The 22,340-nt window shown below is 39.4% G+C and overlaps 1 protein-coding gene across 1 annotated transcript in view; it reads left to right on the forward strand.

Moving 5' to 3' along the window:
* The window catches only part of EML6 (EMAP like 6), a 216,021-nt gene that overhangs the window by 77,350 nt on the left and 116,331 nt on the right, over window positions 1–22,340 (forward strand). Inside the window, exons 3-7 of the mRNA XM_074341150.1 lie at window positions 4,101–4,260; window positions 7,737–7,835; window positions 10,203–10,271; window positions 14,595–14,780; window positions 16,165–16,300. Of these exons, the coding sequence (XP_074197251.1) occupies window positions 4,101–4,260; window positions 7,737–7,835; window positions 10,203–10,271; window positions 14,595–14,780; window positions 16,165–16,300 (650 nt within the window). The remainder of the gene's footprint in view (window positions 1–4,100; window positions 4,261–7,736; window positions 7,836–10,202; window positions 10,272–14,594; window positions 14,781–16,164; window positions 16,301–22,340) is intronic.

Consider the following 22,340-nt stretch of genomic DNA (forward strand, 5'->3'; position numbering starts at 1 on the left):
ACATAGCCTGATAAATTATTTTGAAGGCCTCTCTCAAGATTTGTTGAAAGCTGTTTATTTCATTTCCTCCCTCGCTCAAGGAACTGAGAAAAGTCAGGAATCATGAATGATAGTAAGAACGATTGCCTGGAATAACATTTTTTTTTTGTTTTAGTCTGAGTGCTTCAGAACCCCAGGATTCTACCAAGTATCTCAAGCATTTTTAGAGGCTGTAATCACAATACAAGAGTTTCATTTATGTCTCTAGAAAGTGTCTCTGACCATCAAGGGGAAACATGCTCCTTCCTCTTGATTTTCTGTCCCTGGTAGAAAGGGTTGCCTGTGGCAGGGGGAGGGATATAGGGCAGCCATGATTGCTGGCCTCCTTCACTCCCTCTTCAGCAAGCACCTGGGTAATACTCACTCTGCCATGATGTTCCAGGAACTCTGTAGAGTGATGGAAACAGCCCCTCCCCTTGTGGAACATCAAATCCTCCTCTTCATAGCCCTTGGGACTTCAGGTGTGGTGCTACCCTGAGGAGTTTTTTTGGTGGAGACAAAGGTGGAGTTAAGTCCATCTTTTCCCAGGACCAGGCTCACAAGCTTCAACTGTAATGCTGCCAAGCTCTGTGAGTTATAAACCCAGTCGCCTAAGCAGAAAACTGTCCGGTTTGACGTGCTTGAGCTTTTCCTTTGTCTCAAACATCCTAAACCTTTCTCTCTCTTGTTCCCGCTCCCTTACTCATCTGTGGACTCATCCCCTCCATCCCCTCCACCCCTGTCTTACCTCTTATCTCTCACCTGATCTCTAACTGGCCTCTCTGCCTCTGTCCTCACAGCCCTCAACCATCTGCTCTTCCTACTGTTCTCACTGCTACTAGGGTTACCTTCCTAAAATATGGAACTGTTTATGTTGTACCCTGCTAATAATCGTCAGCAGTGCCCTAACTTCCTAGCCTGCTTAAAATAAGGGCTTTCAAGGCTGCCCTGGCTTGCCTGTTATTTGTTTGTTTTCTGTCCTTTTAAGGTGAGCCTCTTGAGAGAGGGACAGTGGATTTTCTGTTTATGAATCTAGGACTATACCTGACATATCATAGATCCTTAAAAAAGTGTTTGTTGAATGAATGAATGGACCAAAATATACCTAGTTGTCACAGGGTTTTCATAGACTAGCACCATCCATTAGTTTAATGAAGCAAACATGGCACTTAATAACCTACTTGCAATTTTCTAGGACATCTAGATATCATCAAGTATCAGAGATATCCCAGCAAAATTGATATGAAGAGGATGCTTTTATACTTTATTTGTCGTCTCTCACCAACAAGTATTCAACCTTAAAATCTTTTACAACCTCTAGCATTCACCTATTGTGAAAAGCTACCCTTTTATGTATTATCTTTTTATATTACACATTATAAAGATCCCTGAGGTTATATGTTTCAGCAAGCACTTAGATGGCCAACTCAGAGTAGGGGCACCCAGGTGTTTCTCATCTCTGCCCACGCTCTCCCTGCCCCTCCATCAAGACCGGCATTCATTCCCACCACAGCTGAAGCCCCCAAGGCATCTGCACCTTGTTTGTCTTCCTGGGAAAGCCGGCACCTCCCTTTCCGGGCCAGGCCCCGCCCAGGCCAATGGGCTCCTGGGTAGAGTTCATAAGAGGAGACCATTTCCAGGTGGAGCGGCTTGGGTGAAGAGGCCCGCTTCCCCCCCGCAGGGTGCTGGCCGTTGGGCTGGGTCAGAAAGAGAGAAACATGCCCTGGAGGTTGTTCTTCAGGGAGAAGGGCTCAAGGAGCAGGCAGCAGAGATCTTCTGGGCTGAATTCTAGACACCTCGCTGCTGAAGGGAGGAACAACTGGCTCTGAGGACGTGCGGTGAAATGGTGCGTTTGGGTTGCCACAGCCTTGGACCTTGGCGTATGTTTGTTTGGGCTCCCAGGGCTGTTCAGAAGATGGTTGCTGCCAGGGTCCTTCCTCCTCTTGGAAGGACTTTCGTTCACTCTTTGTGCACTTCATTCCCAGGTTCTGGCCTCAGGCCGTCCTGCCCGCTAGTACACAGCCTCTGGGCCAGAGCCCTATCCCCAGTACCTGGCCAGGCCCTGGGGGAAATGCCCTGCAGTGTGATTCAGACTGGAGGCGGTGGGTGGGGGTGGGGGGGTGTGAAGAGCAGGTGAGGCGGATTGGTGTTTGCATGACACGCACTGTGAACCAGAGCCTTTTCAAACTGAAGAAGCCTCGCTGGCCGGTGGAGCACGCAGGTGTTTCTCATTCAGGACTCCTCCGCCGGCCGCAGTGAGCTCCCCACATCTCGCGAGACGGGGCTACTTCTGGGGGAAGAGTGGTGGGGACAGCTGCGCCTGGGGCCTGTTTGGTTGTTCTCTTGGCCGCTCCTGATGCTAAACGCTGCCAGCTCATCCTCTTCCTGCCCCTCCACGTGAACTGCACTCACTTCTCCACCCCCATCTCGCAGCCGAAGCCATGAAGCTCACACTGTGGGCCGCCCCAGCTGCACCCTCTTAGCTTAAAGACCAAAAAACAAGTCAAAACCCGTTGAGGCATCCAGCCTCGCCAGGAGAGTGCAAATGGAGCGGACTTCCAGCTTCGGAGGCAGTACGGGGACTGAAGACTTGTGGAGTGAGGGTGTTGGGAATTCTGGGAAGATGAGCTGCACCCTGGCTGCGCCAGGGTGCGACCAGGATACGAGAGCGCCAGGGAGTCAGGACTCTTGGTCTTACGCAGAACATGGTACCAGGTTTGGTGGGAGACCCAGGAAGTGAGCACAGTGGGATGGGATACCAGGACAGCCTATGGGGCTCCGTGGCTGTGGAATTGGGAGGATTACACATGGAGCCAAGGGAGAACCAGAACATCTTTTTTTTTTTTTTTTTTTTTTTTTTTAAGGAACAGGGTATCCATAGAGACGTGCACATGTTGGTTGAATTTATCTGAAGCTGGTTACACAAATAATGATGATAATGAAACTTGTGTTGATTGCTTACTCTGGGCCAGGTACTATGCTGAATGCTCTTACATTCATTACATCATCTATTTTCATTCATTTCCGTTTTATAGATGAGGAACCTTAGGCAAAAGAGGTAAAGTAAGATGTCCAAAGAACCAAAGATAGTGAGGGGCACCTAATGTGCCAATCCAGGTGTCTGATTCCAGACCATATATTCTTATCAAAATCAAGGTGAAAGTTGAGAAGGAAAAACATTCTTCTATTAACTGTGTCAACAGATGCTGAAATAGAAAAAGAAAGAACATTTTACTTTTGTTTATTGTGTAAACAAAGTTATCTGCTAGTTTTCTGTATAGGTTATGTGCTCTTGTTTTGTTTTTTTAAATTCCCAACACCTGTTTTTAGAAAGGCTTGAAATCTTTACATGAGTTTAAAACATTAGAGTGATTTCTCATCTAGGAGTAATAATGACTGCAGTTTACCCTCTAGACTGCTACAGAGTCATTCTAGTTGGTATTTGACAGTTTTATTTTGATTGGACTACAGGTGTAGGAAATATTCTATGCAAACCACAAGCATAGTAATTTGTGGTACTCTTGGTGTCATGGTGCCTTATGTAAAATAGAAATGCTCATTTCAAATACATAATCTATGGCAATAGATACAGAAACAGCACTTGACTCTGCGACCCCTCCATGCTTGGAAATCTTAATGAGGATGGTGTCCACAGCGTCTGCAAGCAGGGTTAATTAACTCTGAGAAGTTCACTTTCTCCTGGCAACAGGATTTTTTTTTCAAGTCAAAAGCTAACTTGCAACTGAGTAATATTTCCAAAACTAGTAAGTAAATATCATGATATAAGGCAATTATAGAATATAGATTTCTAATAAAATTATAATAGTGTTTGGTTTTCAAAGTTACTAAGTGGGTGAGATGGATGAAATGATTGTTAAACTGTGCTAAGGCTCTCTTTACAAAAAGCTGAACATTTCTATTAGACCAATCAGCTAATTAATTACTTTGGGAACAGTTTACTCTTTCCTCTTGAGATTATCTTATTAGATAATTAAAGTGAGAAATGTGGATAAAAGATGATCAATGTTTTTCTTAATTTTGTTCAGTTGAAGGATGTGAAAAGAGGCCTTTTTCTTTTTCAGCCTTGCCTTACACCCTGATAAAACTCTCGTTGCTACTGGCCAAGTTGGGAAGGAGCCATATATATGTATATGGGATTCCTATAATGTCCAAACTGTGTCTATTCTTAAAGATGTCCATACGCATGGAGTTGCCTGCCTGGCCTTCGACTCAGATGGACAGGTGTGTATCTTTTTCCATTTTTATTTTCTTTAAGGACTTCTCACAAGTCACCTAGAATTATAATGCACATAGTCTATAGGCCCAGGAAGTCTGTCAACCCTTGCTGTCTCCCCTTGTCAGCGTCCTGGAATCCTCACCTGTTTGTCCTTTTCCAAGCTCATGGCACTGACACCCAGCTTTGGCCTAGTTTTGGTTCCGCCAGTCTCACCATCTGTTTTAAAAGCCCCCAGAAAGGAAGTCTTGAACCCATGCTGATTGAGTCCATAGTGATTCAGTGAGTCTACCTTGTTTTCCATTGTTAGTTTTTCCATTTGGAATAAGGGTTGAACCAAAACTTTTTCAGAGACCTCAAGCCCTGAACATCTCCTCGGTTCCCCTTGCTTTCAGAACATAGCATCATCTCCTAATATTCCATTGGTAAGATTTTCTTTGACTCTTTAACCTCGAGGTGACTTCTAATCCTCCCTGCCCAGTCCCCACAGTTCAAGCAGTCACTGATTCACGTGTATCTATTCATTTCTTTACAATAACTCTGGACTTTAATATTTTCCTTCCCATTCTCTCTGCCATCATCCTTTAAGTTCCATATCTGTGTTATGCCTAACAGTTTAACCTCTTAACAGATCTCCTCACAGTCAATTTTTTTACTAGCACATTTCACCAACTGAAAGAAGTGTCAGCATTGTTTAAAACAAGAGAAGCTTGGGGTACCCACTGAATGGAGTACACACCGTGTGGCTCGGCATTCTAGGCCAACCAACTTTTCCAGCCTTATCATCACTATTCCCTTGCAGTGAAATTGGACAAGTCAGTGAGATTCCTCTACCAGACCTGGCACTTTGGCACCTCCAGACCCTTTCTCGTGCTGCCCTCTCTACCTCCAGTGCCATAGTCACCCTCGTTGCCCCTTAAAGTGATTCCTTCTTCCAAGACACTACAAGGGTCTTCATGAATTCTTCCCAGTGCCCCCCATCCAACAAAGGATCTCTTTCCTTGGACGTCCAGCAACACTTGATAGAAAAGAATTGTTAGTATGTTACAGATATCAATTATATCTCAATTAAAAAATGTTATAGAGAAGGGAGTGGAAACTTAGATGCAACATTCCTGGTTCCCCCTGAGTTCACCTCCTCACTAAGGCCATGCCATTTCTCCCTGGCCTTCTCCATGTGCCTAGGACACCCTTCCTCTGTCTCTTTCACCCTCCCTATTCCTGCCTAATAACTCCTTCAGTCTATTTTTTAAGTAAATTTCAGAGTTAATTCTGTAAATCCATGTTATGGAAAGACCTGTGAAATTATCCATAGAAGCTTGACGAGATGGGGAGTTTGCAGGAAGTTCAGCAGATTATAGACCTTGGCCTGGTTTGAATCACTTTTTAAACAATGAACATTTATTTGGTATTTTTTGCTGCTTTGAGAGAGTAGTGATCATTAGCTATTCATTTTTCTGTCTAGAACTTGAATACGTATGTAGATCCCTGGTATATACGTTTTTGATTTAACTACTCTGTAATCTCATCCAGTTTAGTCAAGGTAATCCGTAAGTTCCGTTGTATATCCAGGCCTAAAGAGAAATAGCTAGGTAGTGATACTTATTCAGATTTGCAGTTAGTGACTTCCTGACTAAATTGAATGACTGTCAGAACGGATATGCAAGGACAAGTGTAAATGTGTGCTTAGATGTGTACTAACGTGCACACTCTCAAATCTCAAATCTAGCAAACATCCCTTTATCAAAACTTGTTCTCTGAAGCATCACAAGAGAAATGTAATACTGGAGAGGGAAATCCAACTGTAACTTTTAGTTCTTTTGTCCATATTATTTTGTGTTAGAATTCTAGCAATTTTTTTAGGTTCCATTTTGAAGGTGGAGGTAGGGATGGACTGCATGGTACTTTCTCAGCTGTCAGTTGAGGAAAAATAACCTCCTGTTTGCTGTGATGGATTTCATGGCTTGTTGATGCCTGTTGCTTCAGATCTGCCTTTTTCCCTGGACAGAGTTCACTGGGATCCAGTGATATTTAGAAAATGACAAATGGCCCATCACCTCTCAAGCAACAAAAAGCAATAGAAATGCTTTTCAGGTAGCAATGGGGCCTGTCACTGCAAATGAACAAAATAGATTTGTTTTGGCTTTTTCTTCATCTTTTTAACATATCTCATGTGGTTTTAACTTGAGTGCCCATGTTTATGTTAACTGCTTTTTCTGTTTGAAAAAAAGAGAAAAGAAAAAATAAACTGAATAGAATTCAGAATTCACCCACTTCAAATTCCTGTATATGTATAAAAATACAGCCATGTCTTATAATCATGTCCATTGCTGGAACCCTCAATTAAAATTACAGCAAAGACGACCTTTCTTAAGGGCACATTTTAAAACGCCAGCTATGTATTTTTTACACTAAGTATTCCTAACAGAAGCCACCTTTAATGAAGAAAGCTGGATGATCCCTGCATAACAACACATGGACATTGAGCCATAGCTGCTGGCTGGCATTCGTGTATACACATACACACGGACATACTCAGTGAAATACGTAAGCTCACATACTTTTATACTTGGGTAGTAATATGTTTTTAAAACCCTTTGATTTACATTATTTCACTGATCCATACAACAGTGCTACTTTGTAGACAGGAAAAAATAATATACACTAATCTCAGATGAAAAAACAGATTTAAGGAGTTAATTTTCTATAGTCTTATGTCTGGCTACTCACAAAGTGAAAAGAGAAGCCAAATCTACTTACCCCCAGCTGACACCTCTGTCTGTTACATAGTGCTGTTTTCTTAGAGTAGCATGCTACTCGAACCTCTGATTTTATGCCCCAAATATGTGTTTTAACCCTTTTGAATTCTGTATTTAGTCAGGTGTTGAATTTTCTTCTCCCTTTGAGGACAAATTCTGATCTGAATCCAAAGAATTTAGACTGGGAGATGAAGTAGCAGATTACTTTTACTAAAATTAGGTATCTTATAGTCAGCTTCAAATGTTTGTAAAATTATGAAGATTAAGAAGAATGAAGTGTTCACTTACGGGATTTCTTCTCCATATGTTTGTCAAACCCTTTCATTTTAACAGTTTGGTGAGGCTTTTTAGACTATAGAATCCTCAGCTCTTAAAACCGCATTAAAATCTTAAAAAATTGAAACCCTACCTTCAAGTTCTGTTCCTGTGATTTCCACTGATTAATCAGTGACCTCATGAGATGTTGCACACAGGTTTCCTATGTTTAAGAAGGACACATTAGGTGTAGGTTTTAAGTTGTTGACATTTCAGTATATGCTAATGGAATAATGTCTACTGTGATATCTTTAGTTTTGGATTTAAGATGAATTTTGAGAAATCTTTTTTTATAAGAAATTCAATGCCTGGCCGATAGTGGGTAATAAGAACCATTTATTAAAAATGGCATGAATAATAGGAAATCTTCCCGTAATTTTCAGGTGTTAAATTACTGTTCTTCTTCTTAGCGTTTAGCCTCTGTGGGATTGGATGCCAAAAACACAGTCTGCATTTGGGACTGGAGGAAGGGAAAACTTCTGGCGTCAGCCACTGGCCACTCTGACCGGGTAAGAAGAACTTGTTGGATCAAGCCAAACAGGTTTCATAACTGAGAGAATTGTGACATAGCTTCTCAGAGCTGTAATATTTTTTAAAGTAAATTTGCCACGTGTAGATTTTTCCTCTACATTCAAATTAAAACCTTACTGTTAATAAAGATTAATTTACAATTAGTAGCTATGTTGGCGTGATCTCTTCCAGCGACAGATGCTTTACTTAAATTGTTACTGCTTTTCATAGGCAAAACAAATTTTTGATACTGGCCTTTGGCTTTATAAAATAAAAAAAAAGTGAATTTGAAGTTATATGTACAGTTTAGGTGTATTCATTTAGAAATGGAAGGAGTCAGAAAATAATATTCAAAGTATGTTTACAAGTGTATACATTTGAATTTCAAATGAATGTAATGACAACTGTGTGATTCTGTTATATCTGAGAACCTGGAATGTGAATTGTCGACTGCTTACCGTTCATATTGAAGTCAGTGGGATCAGAAATAAACACCTGTAGCCATAGCCGGCAAGATAGTGTAGGAAGCAGGCATGTGCATTAGCTGGTCAGAAATCTATTTCTCTGGTGTCTGGCATAATTAAAATAATCTGGCTACTTTACTGTCTTGATTTTCTAAATTAAAAAAAAAAAGGAATCTGTGTGACTATCTTATATTGATTCCTCATTGTTCTGTATTTATGCACAATGTAACTCCATGCAGAACAAGGCCCTAATTATTAAATTCTCAGCCTCTTGTTTGGTGTGAAATCTAAAAGATTTTTTTTTATATGAATGGTACATTCATCTAGGGAGAATCTTCATTTTAAGGGGACTGCATAGTGTTGCTCCACATTTGGGCCAATTGTATTCGGGGATTAAGTCTTCAGAAAGTCCAGGAGTGACCAGCAATGGAACTTTAGTGTTGAAAGAGGCCTGGCACCCCTCTGGCCCAATGCTTCCTATGTCTGGCTACACATAACAATCTCCTAGGCAGGTTTTACAGCATAGCAATGCTCAGGCTTTACTCCCAGGTATTGATATTAATTTATTGCTATTTAATTAGTATTAACTTAGTAGTTAATAAATAGGTTAAAAATATTTGTGATGTTTATAGTTTGGATATTACTGTTTCTGCTTATGCTATAATCCTGTTATGTTTATATAAAGTCAGTTGAATTGGGCTGGATCAATACGTGTATTTCCTATTGCTTTGTTAATGTACTGTATACTTTCCAGTTAGCTAAGAGTAGATTATAAAAAGTAGTGTTATCTAGTGAGAACGCTTTAATTTTAAGGGCCTAGAATGTTTTAATGAGATGCTGTTTTTAGAACACTGTTCTCCTAGACCACATAATTCGTATCACGCATAGGTTTGCTCTTTATTACAGATGCCAGTATAGATTATTATTGGCTGCTTACGGGCAAATACTTATTTTCAAGATTATTTTAGTGGCTGAAATACTTAATCCCTAGCACTAATTTGTAGGATGAGTGCTTTGTAGCCTGCAAAATGATCGTACATACGTTATCTTAGTTGACCTCACAACAGAACTGAGGTAGTGTCATTTATTCATTTTCTAGAAAATGAGGTTTAGAGATGCTAAGACTTGTCTGAGCTGGTACAGCTGAAATGGGTACTTGCACCATATTAGTACTTAGTCCTTAGACCAAGTATTCTTCAGTGCTCTTTCTGTGGTCCATAAGTATTCCTTTCTACCTAACCAGAGGTTATAGGACCTTTCTCTGATGTTTGGAGCAATAGCTCCTTCCTTATGTGATGAGAAGTTAGCAGCCTAAGCTCTTTCTTTGGTCTAGTTTCTGTCCCTGACAATTGATCCTTTCTATTAGAAGTTCAAAGAATATAGTCCATCAACCATCTGCATCAGAATCTCCTGGAGTGTGTTTTAAAATGCATGTGTCTAGACCCAATTTCAGATCCACTAAATCAAAATCTCCGACAACAGCCAGGGGAAATATGCACTTTAAACATTGTCATTCTTTTTATTTTCATCGTAAAACTCTCTCAAAATGTGTTATTAGCGTTGTGGAGAGCTACAGAAAATTTGATCAAAAGAATTATCCTAAATCATTACAATTTGTTTCTCCTGGATGGACAATGTTAAACAATTTGACACCAGTTCTCAGTGATTGTGCTTAATTATTACTTCTCTGTTCAGGCCTGAGGTAAGTAGACAGAAGGGGATAAAACATGTATTAGCAATTCTTGACTCATCTCCAGAACCAAATCTTCCATTTTTCATTCAGTGCAGGTAACATTGTGTTATGAGTATTAGGGTAGAGTCTTGGCAATGGGACAGTATCTGAAAGAAGGCAAAAACATGTAAATATGATCAACAGAACAACTTGTAATCTTTTTTAAACAGATTTTTGATATTTCCTGGGATCCATATCAGCCAAACAGAGTGGTTAGCTGTGGAGTAAAACATATAAAGGTAAAGTAGTTATTTCTTTAATATTTTTGACACCTTGTATGGAAATAATTTTGGATGTTTATATATATGTAATTTGGTGTTGAGAAACTCCTTGACTTTTCATTTTTTTTCCCCTTAAAGTTAGAGGCTTCTTACCTGTGTCTCTGCTCTTGAAGCAATCTTACATCAGCTGATGGGCCTCCTTCAGAAATGCAATGTAACAACAATCAAATCAAGTGTCCAGCAGGCAGTTGGAAAGGAAGCTTTATGCTAATTAAATGCTACATGGAAGACTCATAATACCTTTAGGATTGCATGCTTTGAAACAGTTCTGATTTTAATTTTGTGAATTAAGTTCTTATATTGTGATGAATATTTATACATTTGGCATGTCAAAACTTTTTGACATGTTGAAATATTCTCTTAGAAGAAAGGTGCCATGTTGTGTTGGACACAGAAGGAGAGGGGTGCATAGCACAAACCTACCTGAGCCATTTTTAAATGCCTCTCTTCCTCTAGACCACATAGCCTGGAATACTACCGGTGGCCCAGGACCTGCCTCTATTTGCTTCTTTCTGTTTTTTCACATGGGTGGCAGAATTGACACCATCGACATCCTTTGCTTTGACATAGCAAACATGTCTCCTGGTTTCTGGGTTATGGCCCAGGATCTTCTGTCTGTAGGTTTGTAGATCGTATGAGTTAAAGTCCATAAATAACAGAATGTAAGGCTTACTTGCTTGAATAGAGCATGCGTGGATCTCTGCTGCTACAAACATGATGTGATTCTGTATGAATAGCGTCGATATCTCTGTTACTCCTCCAACCAACTCCTCCTGTTTTCCAGTTCTTTTGACCTTTTAGTCTAGTTTTTCATGATTCGTCTCATATTCCCACTGAATGGTTAGGGGCAGATGATAAAATGCTATTTAATACAAGTTCAATTAAAATCTTCAGAAGTTTTGTTGTTATCTGACAACATTTCCATTTAAGTTACTCTCAGTTAATCTAGAAGGATAAACGTCAGAATAACTTAAAAACTTTGGGATAAAGGATAATGAAGAGGAACATGCACTGCTATTTACTAAAGCATATTACGAGGTTACAAAAGTTAGTGGTATAGGACTGGGGTAAGGATAAATAACAAAAAAAGAAACAAAGCTGAGGCCTGGGAGCCATCATCCAACCTGCATATTCCACAGTGAGGAAACCAAGACCTAGGAGGCTGTTTAGCTTTGAATCCTGGTTCTGTCTCCCTCTACTTGATTCTGGGAAAGCTATTTTATCTCCCTGAGACTGAATTTCTTTCTTAAAGGATGGTGATAGCTACCTCCTGAATTTATTAAGAGTTACATTAAACAGCATATGGAGCCAGTAAGGGCCCAATATTATTAATTTCTTTTCCCATTTGCTAGGACCACAAAAATTGTGGCTCAGGTAAGATTTAAACTTAGTCTCTGACTCCATTTGTCAAGCTCTCTTCTCTTAGAAATTATTTCTTTAATGATCTGTCTTGGCTTAATCCCCCCCTACACAAACCAGATTACTAAAAATAATAATTATCTACTTTAATAGATTTCTCCAGCTTCTTCCCTATTTCTTTCTATCCTTGGTTAACTCTGACTTTTAATCAGTTAATTCTAAAAGCGGAGACAGATAAAACCCTGGAACTTCATTTGAAAACACTAAGAGCCACTTGTCCTGTTAAATGTTAATTGTATTTTAGCAGACCTAGGCATTTTTTTCTAAGCAACAGCAAGCATTTTTGCCTCAAACAGAGGAATCTGAAAATGCCCATCCAGCCATTCTTTATTAGTTTTGGTTAGAAGGAAATCCACAACAAATTTCAGCAAGCTTTAACAAATTATTTTCACTATCTGTTTTTCTACATCCACTTCCAGGATCCCCAGCTTTTTTCCCCCCGAAGCTGCCTAACATCAAATGAATCAATTCCAGTCACAAGGTGAATGCAAAATCTTTGATGCACTCCAAGAAAATATTTCTATGTGCAATTTTTGTAGCTAGGGTAAAATCCTTTCTGGTTTTGCAAAATCCCCAGTGTTTGGCACACAGGCAAATTACAATGATCTGAAACGAATGCTTGAAAAACAGTAACAGTTGAGCTTCGTCTGTTCTGCTTGGCTGGATGTACAGTAACGAGCCTACCAGGTGGGTGTCCTACCAGGTGGGTGTGGTTGATCTTTTTCCAGTCTCTAGTTACCGACAGAAGGGACTTTGGGGATTATGTAGGGCCAGATGAGCTCCCAGGTACCTGCCAGTTCTAACAGAATTTGCATTACAATCTGTGAATGGAGATTGGAGAAGATGAACAATGCCTTTTCATTTGTGTGGATTTACTGGTTTGTTGCTACCCTAATGTTACTGTTTTCCAAACATGAAGGGCTTCTCAAGAAGAGATAGTATCTCAGAGATTAGCCATTTATTAGCCATTAGCAGAAAATCTCATACCTATACTGTCATTACAGTTATGTATGACTTTTTAGAGAATCATTTGATTATTTGGAATGTTTCATGTTGACATCGTATCATCTGACTGGGTGATTACAGAATGATCTTTGTGTCTGAGGATAGTGGTCTCTCTTGTAGTTGTGCATCTAGAAATATTTCAAGAACTCAGGCTGAAGTGTGCATCCCAAGTTAAAGGGATAATGATTACCAAATAGTTATTTTCCTTTTAATCTTCATCCATGGGGAGACATAGAAGGAAGTGTCTGCCTTAAGCATCACCATGGAACAGCAAGTTTTTTGGCTTGCATGTACACCTGTTTATGTCTAATGGTTTGTTCAGGTTCAGAGTTAATACTTTAATGTTTTCCTAAAACGTATATCTGACTGCCTTTTCCCTAGATCTTTTTATTCTTTTGATATATAGTTTAGCACCTTTTCATAAAAATAATACCCAAAGAAACAAATCACCAGAGCTGACACTTTCCTCCTTAGTGGGAGAAGAATCTTGTCTCAGATGATTGCACATCTGTCTCATCCTTCTTAAGGGCCACCGCCTCCACAGCTGCCTGAGCCCTGGCCCCCCGAATGGTGCAACCCACCAGAAAGGCTTCCTCAAGTACTCAGTTTGCTCCTCTGTGAGGACCACTAGTTTTCCTCTTCTGCAGGCACAGAATATTAGGGTTGTCACTGACTTTTCACACTTTTCCTGTCACCTGGGTTTACCTAACCCTGCTCTCCTAAACCATGATCCAGTTTTTTCCTCACTGCTGATCCAAATCCTGTTCTTGCTCATTCCAGTTAATTCTATGTGATTCTCTATCTTTGAATTCCCTTACCTCTTGTCTGTAGTGTGAAGATGCTGCCTTAAGATGATCTCTTTTGTTTTATATGTATCTTCTGTGTTGGATTTAAAAGATCAAGATTTCAGTATTTTTTCATGTGAAACCTCTATTGAACCCTTACCTTTGGCAAGTCACTTATGCCTTCTTTCCCTCAGTTCTAAATGGGGATAGTATTTACCTTAGCCTATTTTTAAGGGTATTATGAAGATCAAATAACCAAACATACGTAAAGAGTCTTTATAAATTGTGAGAGGCTACATTCATGGCATTTGAACTACATTCAAAGTTACACAAGTTCACACATTGAAAAAAACTATGTCAAAGTGAAATACTTAATTTCTACATAACCATGGGAGTCTCCCTACTACCTTATATAAAGTAGCTCAAGTTTTATGTTTATGATCTTCCATATGATAAATCATGCAACTAAAACTGAAAAGCCAGGTCAGTTATTTGGCTATATGTAAATATAATTTATATTTAGGAACATATTTCTCAGTAAGGATTCTACAGTGAAGATTTGTAACATTTTAGTTAGAAATTATATGTATAAATATATATACACACACACCAAAAAATACCTAGAAGATATATTAACATGTTAACAGGAGGTTGTGAATAATTTCAATTTGCCTCTTTTCACTTTTCTCTATTTCTAAACTTTTCTACAGTGAACCTGTACTAGTGCTATAATTTGACAAGAAATTAAACGAAAATTGATTCATCAATTTTATTCCAGCTCTGAGAACACTGACATTTTATATTAAAAGAACATTGAACATTTAACAAATTTTTGGAATTTTGGAACTTTGAAAGTTTAAAAAGTATTACAAGTTTTTTTTTTTAATACTGCTAATAGTTAAAATGCTTTGCAATTCTCTGCTGTCACAGCAAAACAAGTTAAATTATGTGTATTTAGTTTACCTATAGAAAATTATATAAAATATTGAAACATTAACAAATAAATAACAACAATGAGATGCATCAGAATACTCTATTTTTTGATTTATTTATTTAATCACTTATTTTCTAGTTTTGGACACTATGTGGAAATGCCCTAACTGCAAAAAGAGGGATATTTGGCAAAACAGGGGATCTTCAGACCATCCTATGCCTTGCATGTGCCAAAGAAGACATCACCTACTCTGGTGCTTTAAATGGCGACATCTACGTCTGGAAAGGGCTCAACTTAGTCCGCACTATTCAAGGAGCACATAGCGTAAGTATTTCTGCCAAGGAATTTGGGAATGACTTACTAAATAAGTTAAAGTCACAAATCTCTGTATTTTCTCCTGGTGCTTTAGGATCAGCCAGTTCTGCTGAACACTCACTAAACATTCATGGAAGATTTCCCAAATTAGTTTTGTTCACCCAGAAGAAATTAATATTTCAAAAGCATAATAACTTAATTAACCTTTGCATCAGTGATCGATTAGCTGATTAGTGTGTTGTGCATCAGCTGCAGCTTGACGAAAGACTAGAAGTATTTTGTTGTCAGTTTTGTCTTCTGGACCAGCACTTTTCAAACTTTAGTGTGCTTACGAGTCTCCTGGAGATGTTGTCAAAGTGCGGTTGGTCAGTGGGTCCGGGATGATGTCACTCCTGCTGGCCTGAGGCCCATATATTGAGTAGAGACAAGAGTGGAAACAACTGTTATTTATATAATTGTTAGTAAGGTAGACTTTGCTTGCCCTAAGGTCACCTCCATGTCCACATCACAGGCTCTAAAATGCAAACAGAAGCCATTGATAAACTCTTTTGAGGGTCTGCTCTGTAAGAACAAGGACAAACTTGACTCTGACCCTTTGCTCAGTTTTGACATCCATTAAAATGGTTATATTGCTGCATCTGTAGATGATAAATGGAAATTCCCAGAACAATGGGGAGATGATGTGAAAGGTAAAGCCTGTTGTAATAAGTGGAAATTTGGTAAAACGTTACCAGAAACTCAACAGACGTTTAGCTTCCTGCCTCCAGATCGATCCCCTATTGCTCTGAATATGAAAAAAGGCTTAAGCAACTCTCAGCAAAAGAGCTATGAAATTTTAGATCTTTCATTGTCTTGTACATTGAAGACCAATTTTCTTGGCTTCACTAATTATGAAACAGCTCTTGAAATAATTAAGAAGGTCAGTATTGGCCCTCATTCATAAAAGCAGCTGCGTTAGTAAGCTAATTTATCTTCACGCTGGATATTCTGTCAGCAGTGTGCTCTTGGAGCACGCTTTGTGGAAAAGTGTCTTTAAGTTAGGAAGCTATTTCAGATGTGCAGAAGCATCTTCAAATGATGCTTAACAAGCTGACACAAGTGTGACTTACACTGTCATTTAGGCTTCCTGAATTTTTCCCCCCACAACCTATTGTCAGTTTAAGGAGCTGTTGAACTAACTTGCTTTGGTGATTATTATAAATGTTTTAATCTAGCTAAAATGGATATGACAAATGGCTACTTGTTCTATTGCCAGCGTTTGAATAGAGAACAAGGAATTGTTTTTATTTTTGTTCTGTTTTTACTTTGTTTTGAATTTTAATTTTCAAATCCAGCTACAATGACTATTTAGAATGATTGCAGCGCTGAGTATTACCTGCCTTAATCTCAACAGGCTGGAATCTTCAGCATGTATGCTTGCGAAGAAGGCTTTGCCACTGGTGGACGAGATGGGTGTATACGATTATGGGATACTGACTTCAAACCAATAACTAAAATTGATCTCAGGGAGACAGAACAAGGATATAAAGGTAATACATGTATTATTTTATTATATATTTTTGTTGAAGCATAGTCATTGTATAATGTGTCAATGTCTGGTTTGCAGCTCAATAGCTCAGCCATATAGGAACATATATTCATTTTCATTCTCTTTCACCATAAGTTACTACAAGATATTGAATATAGTTCCCTGTACTATACAGTATGTATATCTATTTTTTATATATTAGTTAGTATCTGCAAATCTCACGTAATACGTACCCATAACTCTTAAAAGTGGTAAATACAGTGGGAAAGTCTGTATTTGTATGTTTCTCTTACCCCATCTTACTCCATAAGGGGTTTAAGGCAGTTTACATAAATAAAAGGAATACAAGGTGAAAAGTATGTTAAAAATAAATGGCTACCCCTTTTCCTAATTTTCAGAGGTATCTGTATGTACTAGCAGTGGTCCTGCTGCAAAGATACATGGGATTTGCGGAGAGGATTAAAAGTAATTAAAGGGTTTTCTGGTCCAGCTTCCCCTTCAACCAGCCAATACCATACCCTTAGTCCTCTGAGCATTTGCAGAGTGTGGGTTAAGGGAGAGTAAAAGAAAGAGTGGGAAAAGGATGAAACTGGAGGAAGAAGGCAGTGGGCAGACGTTTGGGTGTCCTTTGTCCCACTCCATCCTGCCTGACCCTGCCCTCACCCTGCAGAAGTCTTGACTTTTCCTCTGCTTTCAAGCTCTGCCCCCAAATAGAAACAAAGTGCATTTGAAAGGAGCAGATTCAAGCAGAACAGTGTTAGGACTGCTTTGCACTCAATTTGGACATGAAGCTACAATGTTGGATGGTTTTATTCTTGTAAGAACTTTTGATATGAATGAGCCGCCTTCTGTATTTTCACTGCCTGTATACCAGTGACTCTTGGATTCATTTCTGTGGAAATACAGTGATTTCTCCTTTTACTCAACCAGCTTTTAAAATAAATTTAGCAAGAGAATTAATCATGGCCATGTCCCAGATCCTGTGACATAGAACTGATATTCTGTTTTCCTTAAATTTATAACTTTATTAGTAAAAATTCAGAAACTGCGACTTACTAACTTGAGAATCTGGATCTGTTTGTAACAATCACACTTACTTAGTATGCTACCTGTAAAAACTTCTACTGCCCCTCCTGTAGACTTGCAAAAGATCTACAGAATGAATTTGGCAATTTCCAAGTTGTTTTATGTAAATATTCATAAGATTTACATCTATCTGCATCTTCTGATAAATATTAATTGCTGGATAGTTTTTAGATTAACTAAGATGAACACTAAGATCAGGGGAAAAACCCAGTATTTCAGATTTATTGTAGAGAGATGTTATTAATCAGTTTTCTTACATCTTTATAGTCAAACTCGAGCTAAGTAAGACATTTGACTTCCAGTGAAAACAGTTAACCCTACTTTAAGTTGAGGGTGAACCAGCTTGTAGACAGGTCATTCTCACATCAACAAGAATCTGTAGGGCCAGAGCTGATTCTCAGGGCTCCCTGGCCTCTCCCCAGGTCTTAGTCAAAGAAAATGGACTTAATGAGCCAGGAGGACCATTCCTCAATCAACAGAATAGTAGTGTTTTATTTACGCCAGTGACAAGCAACTTTTATGAGTGACTAGATGTTTGCTGACTAGTAAGTCTGCTAACCAGTTGTCGGTAACAATGTATGATATAAACCAACAGCCTAATTTGTCCAGGATCCCCTCTGCAGTTCTGAAGTCAAAACACTCAGAATGCGCGTGCGCACACACACACACACACACACATTTTTGAGAGCAACCAACTTTTTAAAAGTGTGGTAAAAAATACATAATAAAATTTGTCACCTTAACCATTTTTAAGTGAACATATCAGTGGCATTAAGTGCAGTCACATTGTTGTGCAGCCATCACAGCCTTCCATATACAGAACATTTTTTAATCTTGCCAAACTGAAGCATCATACCCATTAAACAATAACTTCCCCTTTCCTCCCAACCCCAGGCAGCCACCACTCTACTTTCTGTCTCTATAAATTTGCTTATTCCAGGTTCCTCATAGAAGTGGAATTATGTAGTATTTGCTCTTTTGTGACTGGCTTACTTCTCTCCCTATAAGTCATCAAGGTTCATGTTGGAGCATGTGTCAGAATTTCCTTTCTTTTTAGGGCTAAATAGTATTTCATTGTATACCTCATTTTGTTTATCCATTCATCTGTTGTTGGATACTTGGCTTGCTGTTGTGAATAGTGCTGCAGTGAACCTGGGTGTGCAACTATCTCTTTGAGACTCTGCTTTCAGTTCCTTGGAATATATATCTAGAAGTGGAATTATTGGATCATATGATTTTTCTATTTTTAATCTTTTTGAGGAACTGTCATACTGTTTTCCATACCAGCTGTGCCATTTTATATTCCTACTAGCGGAGCACAAGTGTTCCAATTTCTCCACATCCTCGCCAATACTTACTTTCTGCTTTTTTGATGATAGCCTTTCTGATAGGTGTGAAGTGGTATCTCATTGTGGTTTTGATTTGCATTTCCCTAATGATTATTGACTTTGAGCATCTTTCATAAGCTTGTTGGCCATTTGTGTATCATCTTTGGAAAAATTTCTGTTCAAGTCCTTTGCCCATGTTTAAATCAGATTTTTTGTTTTATTGCCAAGTTGTAAAAGTTTTTTATATATCTTGCATATTAACTTCTTATCACATGTATGATTTGTAAATATTTTCTCCCACTACATAGGTTGCCTTCTCACTCTGTTGATTACATCTGGTGATGTACAAAAGTTTTTAACTTTGATGTAATCCAATATATCTATTTTCCCTTTTGTTATCTGTGCTTTCGGTGTCATAACAAGAAAAGATTGCCAAATGCAATTCCATGAAGATTTCCCCTTATATTTTCTTATAAATATTTTATGGTTTTAGCTCATATGTTTAGGTCTTTGATCCATTTTTGAGGTAATTTTTACATATGTTGTAAGGTAAGGGTCCAACTTTTTTTTCCCAGAATACTTTTATAACTAATTTGGCAGCAAAACCTGACTTAAACTTATATGAGGCTGTTTATTGTCTTCATATGTGTGACTGTTCATATACTTCACTGCAGAAATATTTGATTTCACAATTCTGCCCCAGACTCCATTGGATCTATTACATGAATTCAAGATCCAAAATTTTCTGAATTCCAAAATGTACCTACCCCAGAGGATTTTAGATATGTGGGATGGTAGACATCCAATATGTTTTTCATTGAATATCAAATTCTGGAATTTTCTTTTCTTTTTTTTTAACTAACGTGTTGTCAGTTTATAATGTTGTCTTAATTTCTGGTATACAACATAGTGATTCAGTTATACATATATACGTATATATTACTTTTACTATTCTTTTTCATTATAGGCTATTACAAGGTATTGAATATAGTTCCCTGTGCTATACAATAGGACCTTGTTGTTTATCTGTTTTAACATAATAGTTAGTATCTGCAAATACCAAACTCTCAATTTATCCCTCCACCCTCCCCTTTCCCCCCTGGTAACCATAAATTTGCTTTCTATATCTGTGAGTCTGTTCTGTTTTGTAAATAAGTTCATTTGTGTCAGTTTTTGAGATTCCACATATAAGTGTTATTATATGGTATTTTTCTTTCTCTTTCTGGCTTACTTTGTATGACAGTCTCCAGGTCCATCCATGTTTCTGCAAATGGCATTATTTTATTCTTTTTTATGGCTGAGTAGTATTCCTGTGTGTGTGTGTGTGTGTGTGTGTGTGTGTGTGTGTGTGTGTGTGTGTATACACCCCCCACATCTTCCTTATCCAATCACCTGTTGATGGACATTTAGGTTGCTTCCATGTCTTGGCTGTTGTAAATAATGCTGCTATGAACATTGGGGTAGATTTATCTTGTCAAATTAGAGTTTCCTCTAGACATACGAATTTAAATTTTCAAGCTGGGAGAGACACTGGACATCAGTGTGTGGCATTCATAACCTTTTGGGTGAGTAGAATGAGGCTCAGGTCCATTGGTATCAAGCTAACTGTAGTATTAGGGCTCTAACTCCAGTCTCATACCAAACTTTACGAAAGTACATTTTGAGTCTGATCATTTTTAAAACAAATTTATGATTTAGGTAAAATAATGAAGCTTAAATGACTTACAGTGGTGGCAATAAAAGCCAAAAATAATTCTTAAAAGCAACGTAATCAGTGAGTTACATTTATGGTAATGAAATGCTCTAAGTTAATGGTTGTAAATGATTATGTCTAAAGGAGTACATTATTCACTCAGTATAAGATGCATTATTCATTTGTTTATCCATTCATTGAGCATTTATTAAGTATGTACTAAGTGTCAGATACATGCCAAGGAACTGGATAGGCTCATAAAAAACATGCTTCAGGAATTGTGTTGTAGATTTTTGTCTGTTTTAACTTCCACACATATTTGTTGAATTGTTGCTGTGTCTAATGAACTATAAGCTCCGAATCCAAAGATACCTTGCGTTAGGTCAAGCAGCATTCCCTCAGCGTTGAGCAAGAGTAGGAGGCTGAAGTCTCAAGGATGAGAGATGCCCCTTCTTAACCCGCTCACCATCTCTGCTGCACCCTTGCACATCACTGGTCGGAACCACCGTCTCGCACGCAGACGACTGCAGTAGCTTTGTAGCTTGTGTCCCTGCTGCAGTCATTCTCAGAATGGCATCAGGAGGGAGGTGTTCAGAATTTACCAGAGCCAGATCACACTTCCTCAGAACCCTGCCACCATTCCCATTTTCCTCAGAAGAGTCCCAGTCCTTAGGATGGCCCCCCAGCTCCTTCCCCCTCGAGCCTCCCTCCATCTACCCTGCCCTGGGCTCAGGCTGCCCATCTCACCTCTGACTCGGCTCCCAGGCTGACTGCTCTGTCAGCCGGCAGCACTCTCCCAGGAATCTGCATGACTAGCGCCCCCTCTCCTTAAAGCCTTTGCTTAAGTGGAGCTGCCCTGATGACTTATTTAAAATCTCAACCCGCTCTGCCTCCACTACCCAGGTGCTCCTGGATCCCCTCCTGTAGACCTTCTTTCCATCTTGTAACAAGCAGTGTAGTTTACCTGTTTGTTATGTTTATGGCTGTTCTGTTTCTACAGGCACAGGAGTCTCTTTGTTCACCGATGCCTCCCAAGCGCTTAGAACAGTGCCCTGCACATGCAGGAGCCCTGGAAACAGATGGCCGCATGGGTGAAGGGCGTATTGTGTGATGGGAGTGCAGAGTGACAGTGACAAGGCTGCAGCGGGAGGGACAGATAACTGCTGTATTCAGGTTTGGTCCCCACGGACCAGCAATAGGAGGTCAGAGAAAGACTTAGGCAGGGTGAGTGTCAAGGTCAGGGCTCCACCTGCTCTGGAGCAGAGAGCAGACTGGAGTGGGGCCAGATTAGAGGTGGGAGCCCAGGTGACCTTATCCACTACCCATTCTTCGTATTACCCTTTTTCTTCCTCAATGTACATTGATCATCGTTTGGTCCAGTGGTTCTCAATCAGGGGTGCTTTTACCCACCCTGGAAGACATTGCGCATTGTCTGGAGACATTTTTGATGGTCACCTGGGAGGGCATTCCCGAGTAGAGGCTGGGGACACTTCTGACCATCCTGCTATCTCACAATGAGAGACACGTCTATAAAGAATTATCTGCTCCTGAATGTAACAGTGCTGAGGCTGAGAAACCTTGGTAGAGAAAGGTCAATGGACCAGTTCTCAAATCTGAAAACAGGCTTGTTGACAGTAGAAACAAATCAAGCACCTTCTGTTGTTGTCCTGGTCCCTTGGGTGCTTGTTGCTCACCTCTGTTCCCATCGCCTCCATCACCTATCTCCCTGTCTGCTCACCTTTGTCCTTTGGGCCATGCCTCCTGCATCACTGTTGTTCTGAGGAAGTGGAGGCCCTGCAGAGGAACACGTGGAGCCGGCGAGGGTGAGGTTTGCTACGTTTGTTCAGACTGCGTGTAGAGGGTGACAAGCAGAGGCTGACTGTCAGTTGTTCTGGTAGTGGTTCCCCTGTTAACACTCGTATCAGGCTGGCCTC

This window comes from Camelus bactrianus, chromosome 15, assembly GCF_048773025.1.
Source record: "Camelus bactrianus isolate YW-2024 breed Bactrian camel chromosome 15, ASM4877302v1, whole genome shotgun sequence".
NCBI lineage: Eukaryota > Metazoa > Chordata > Mammalia > Artiodactyla > Camelidae > Camelus > Camelus bactrianus.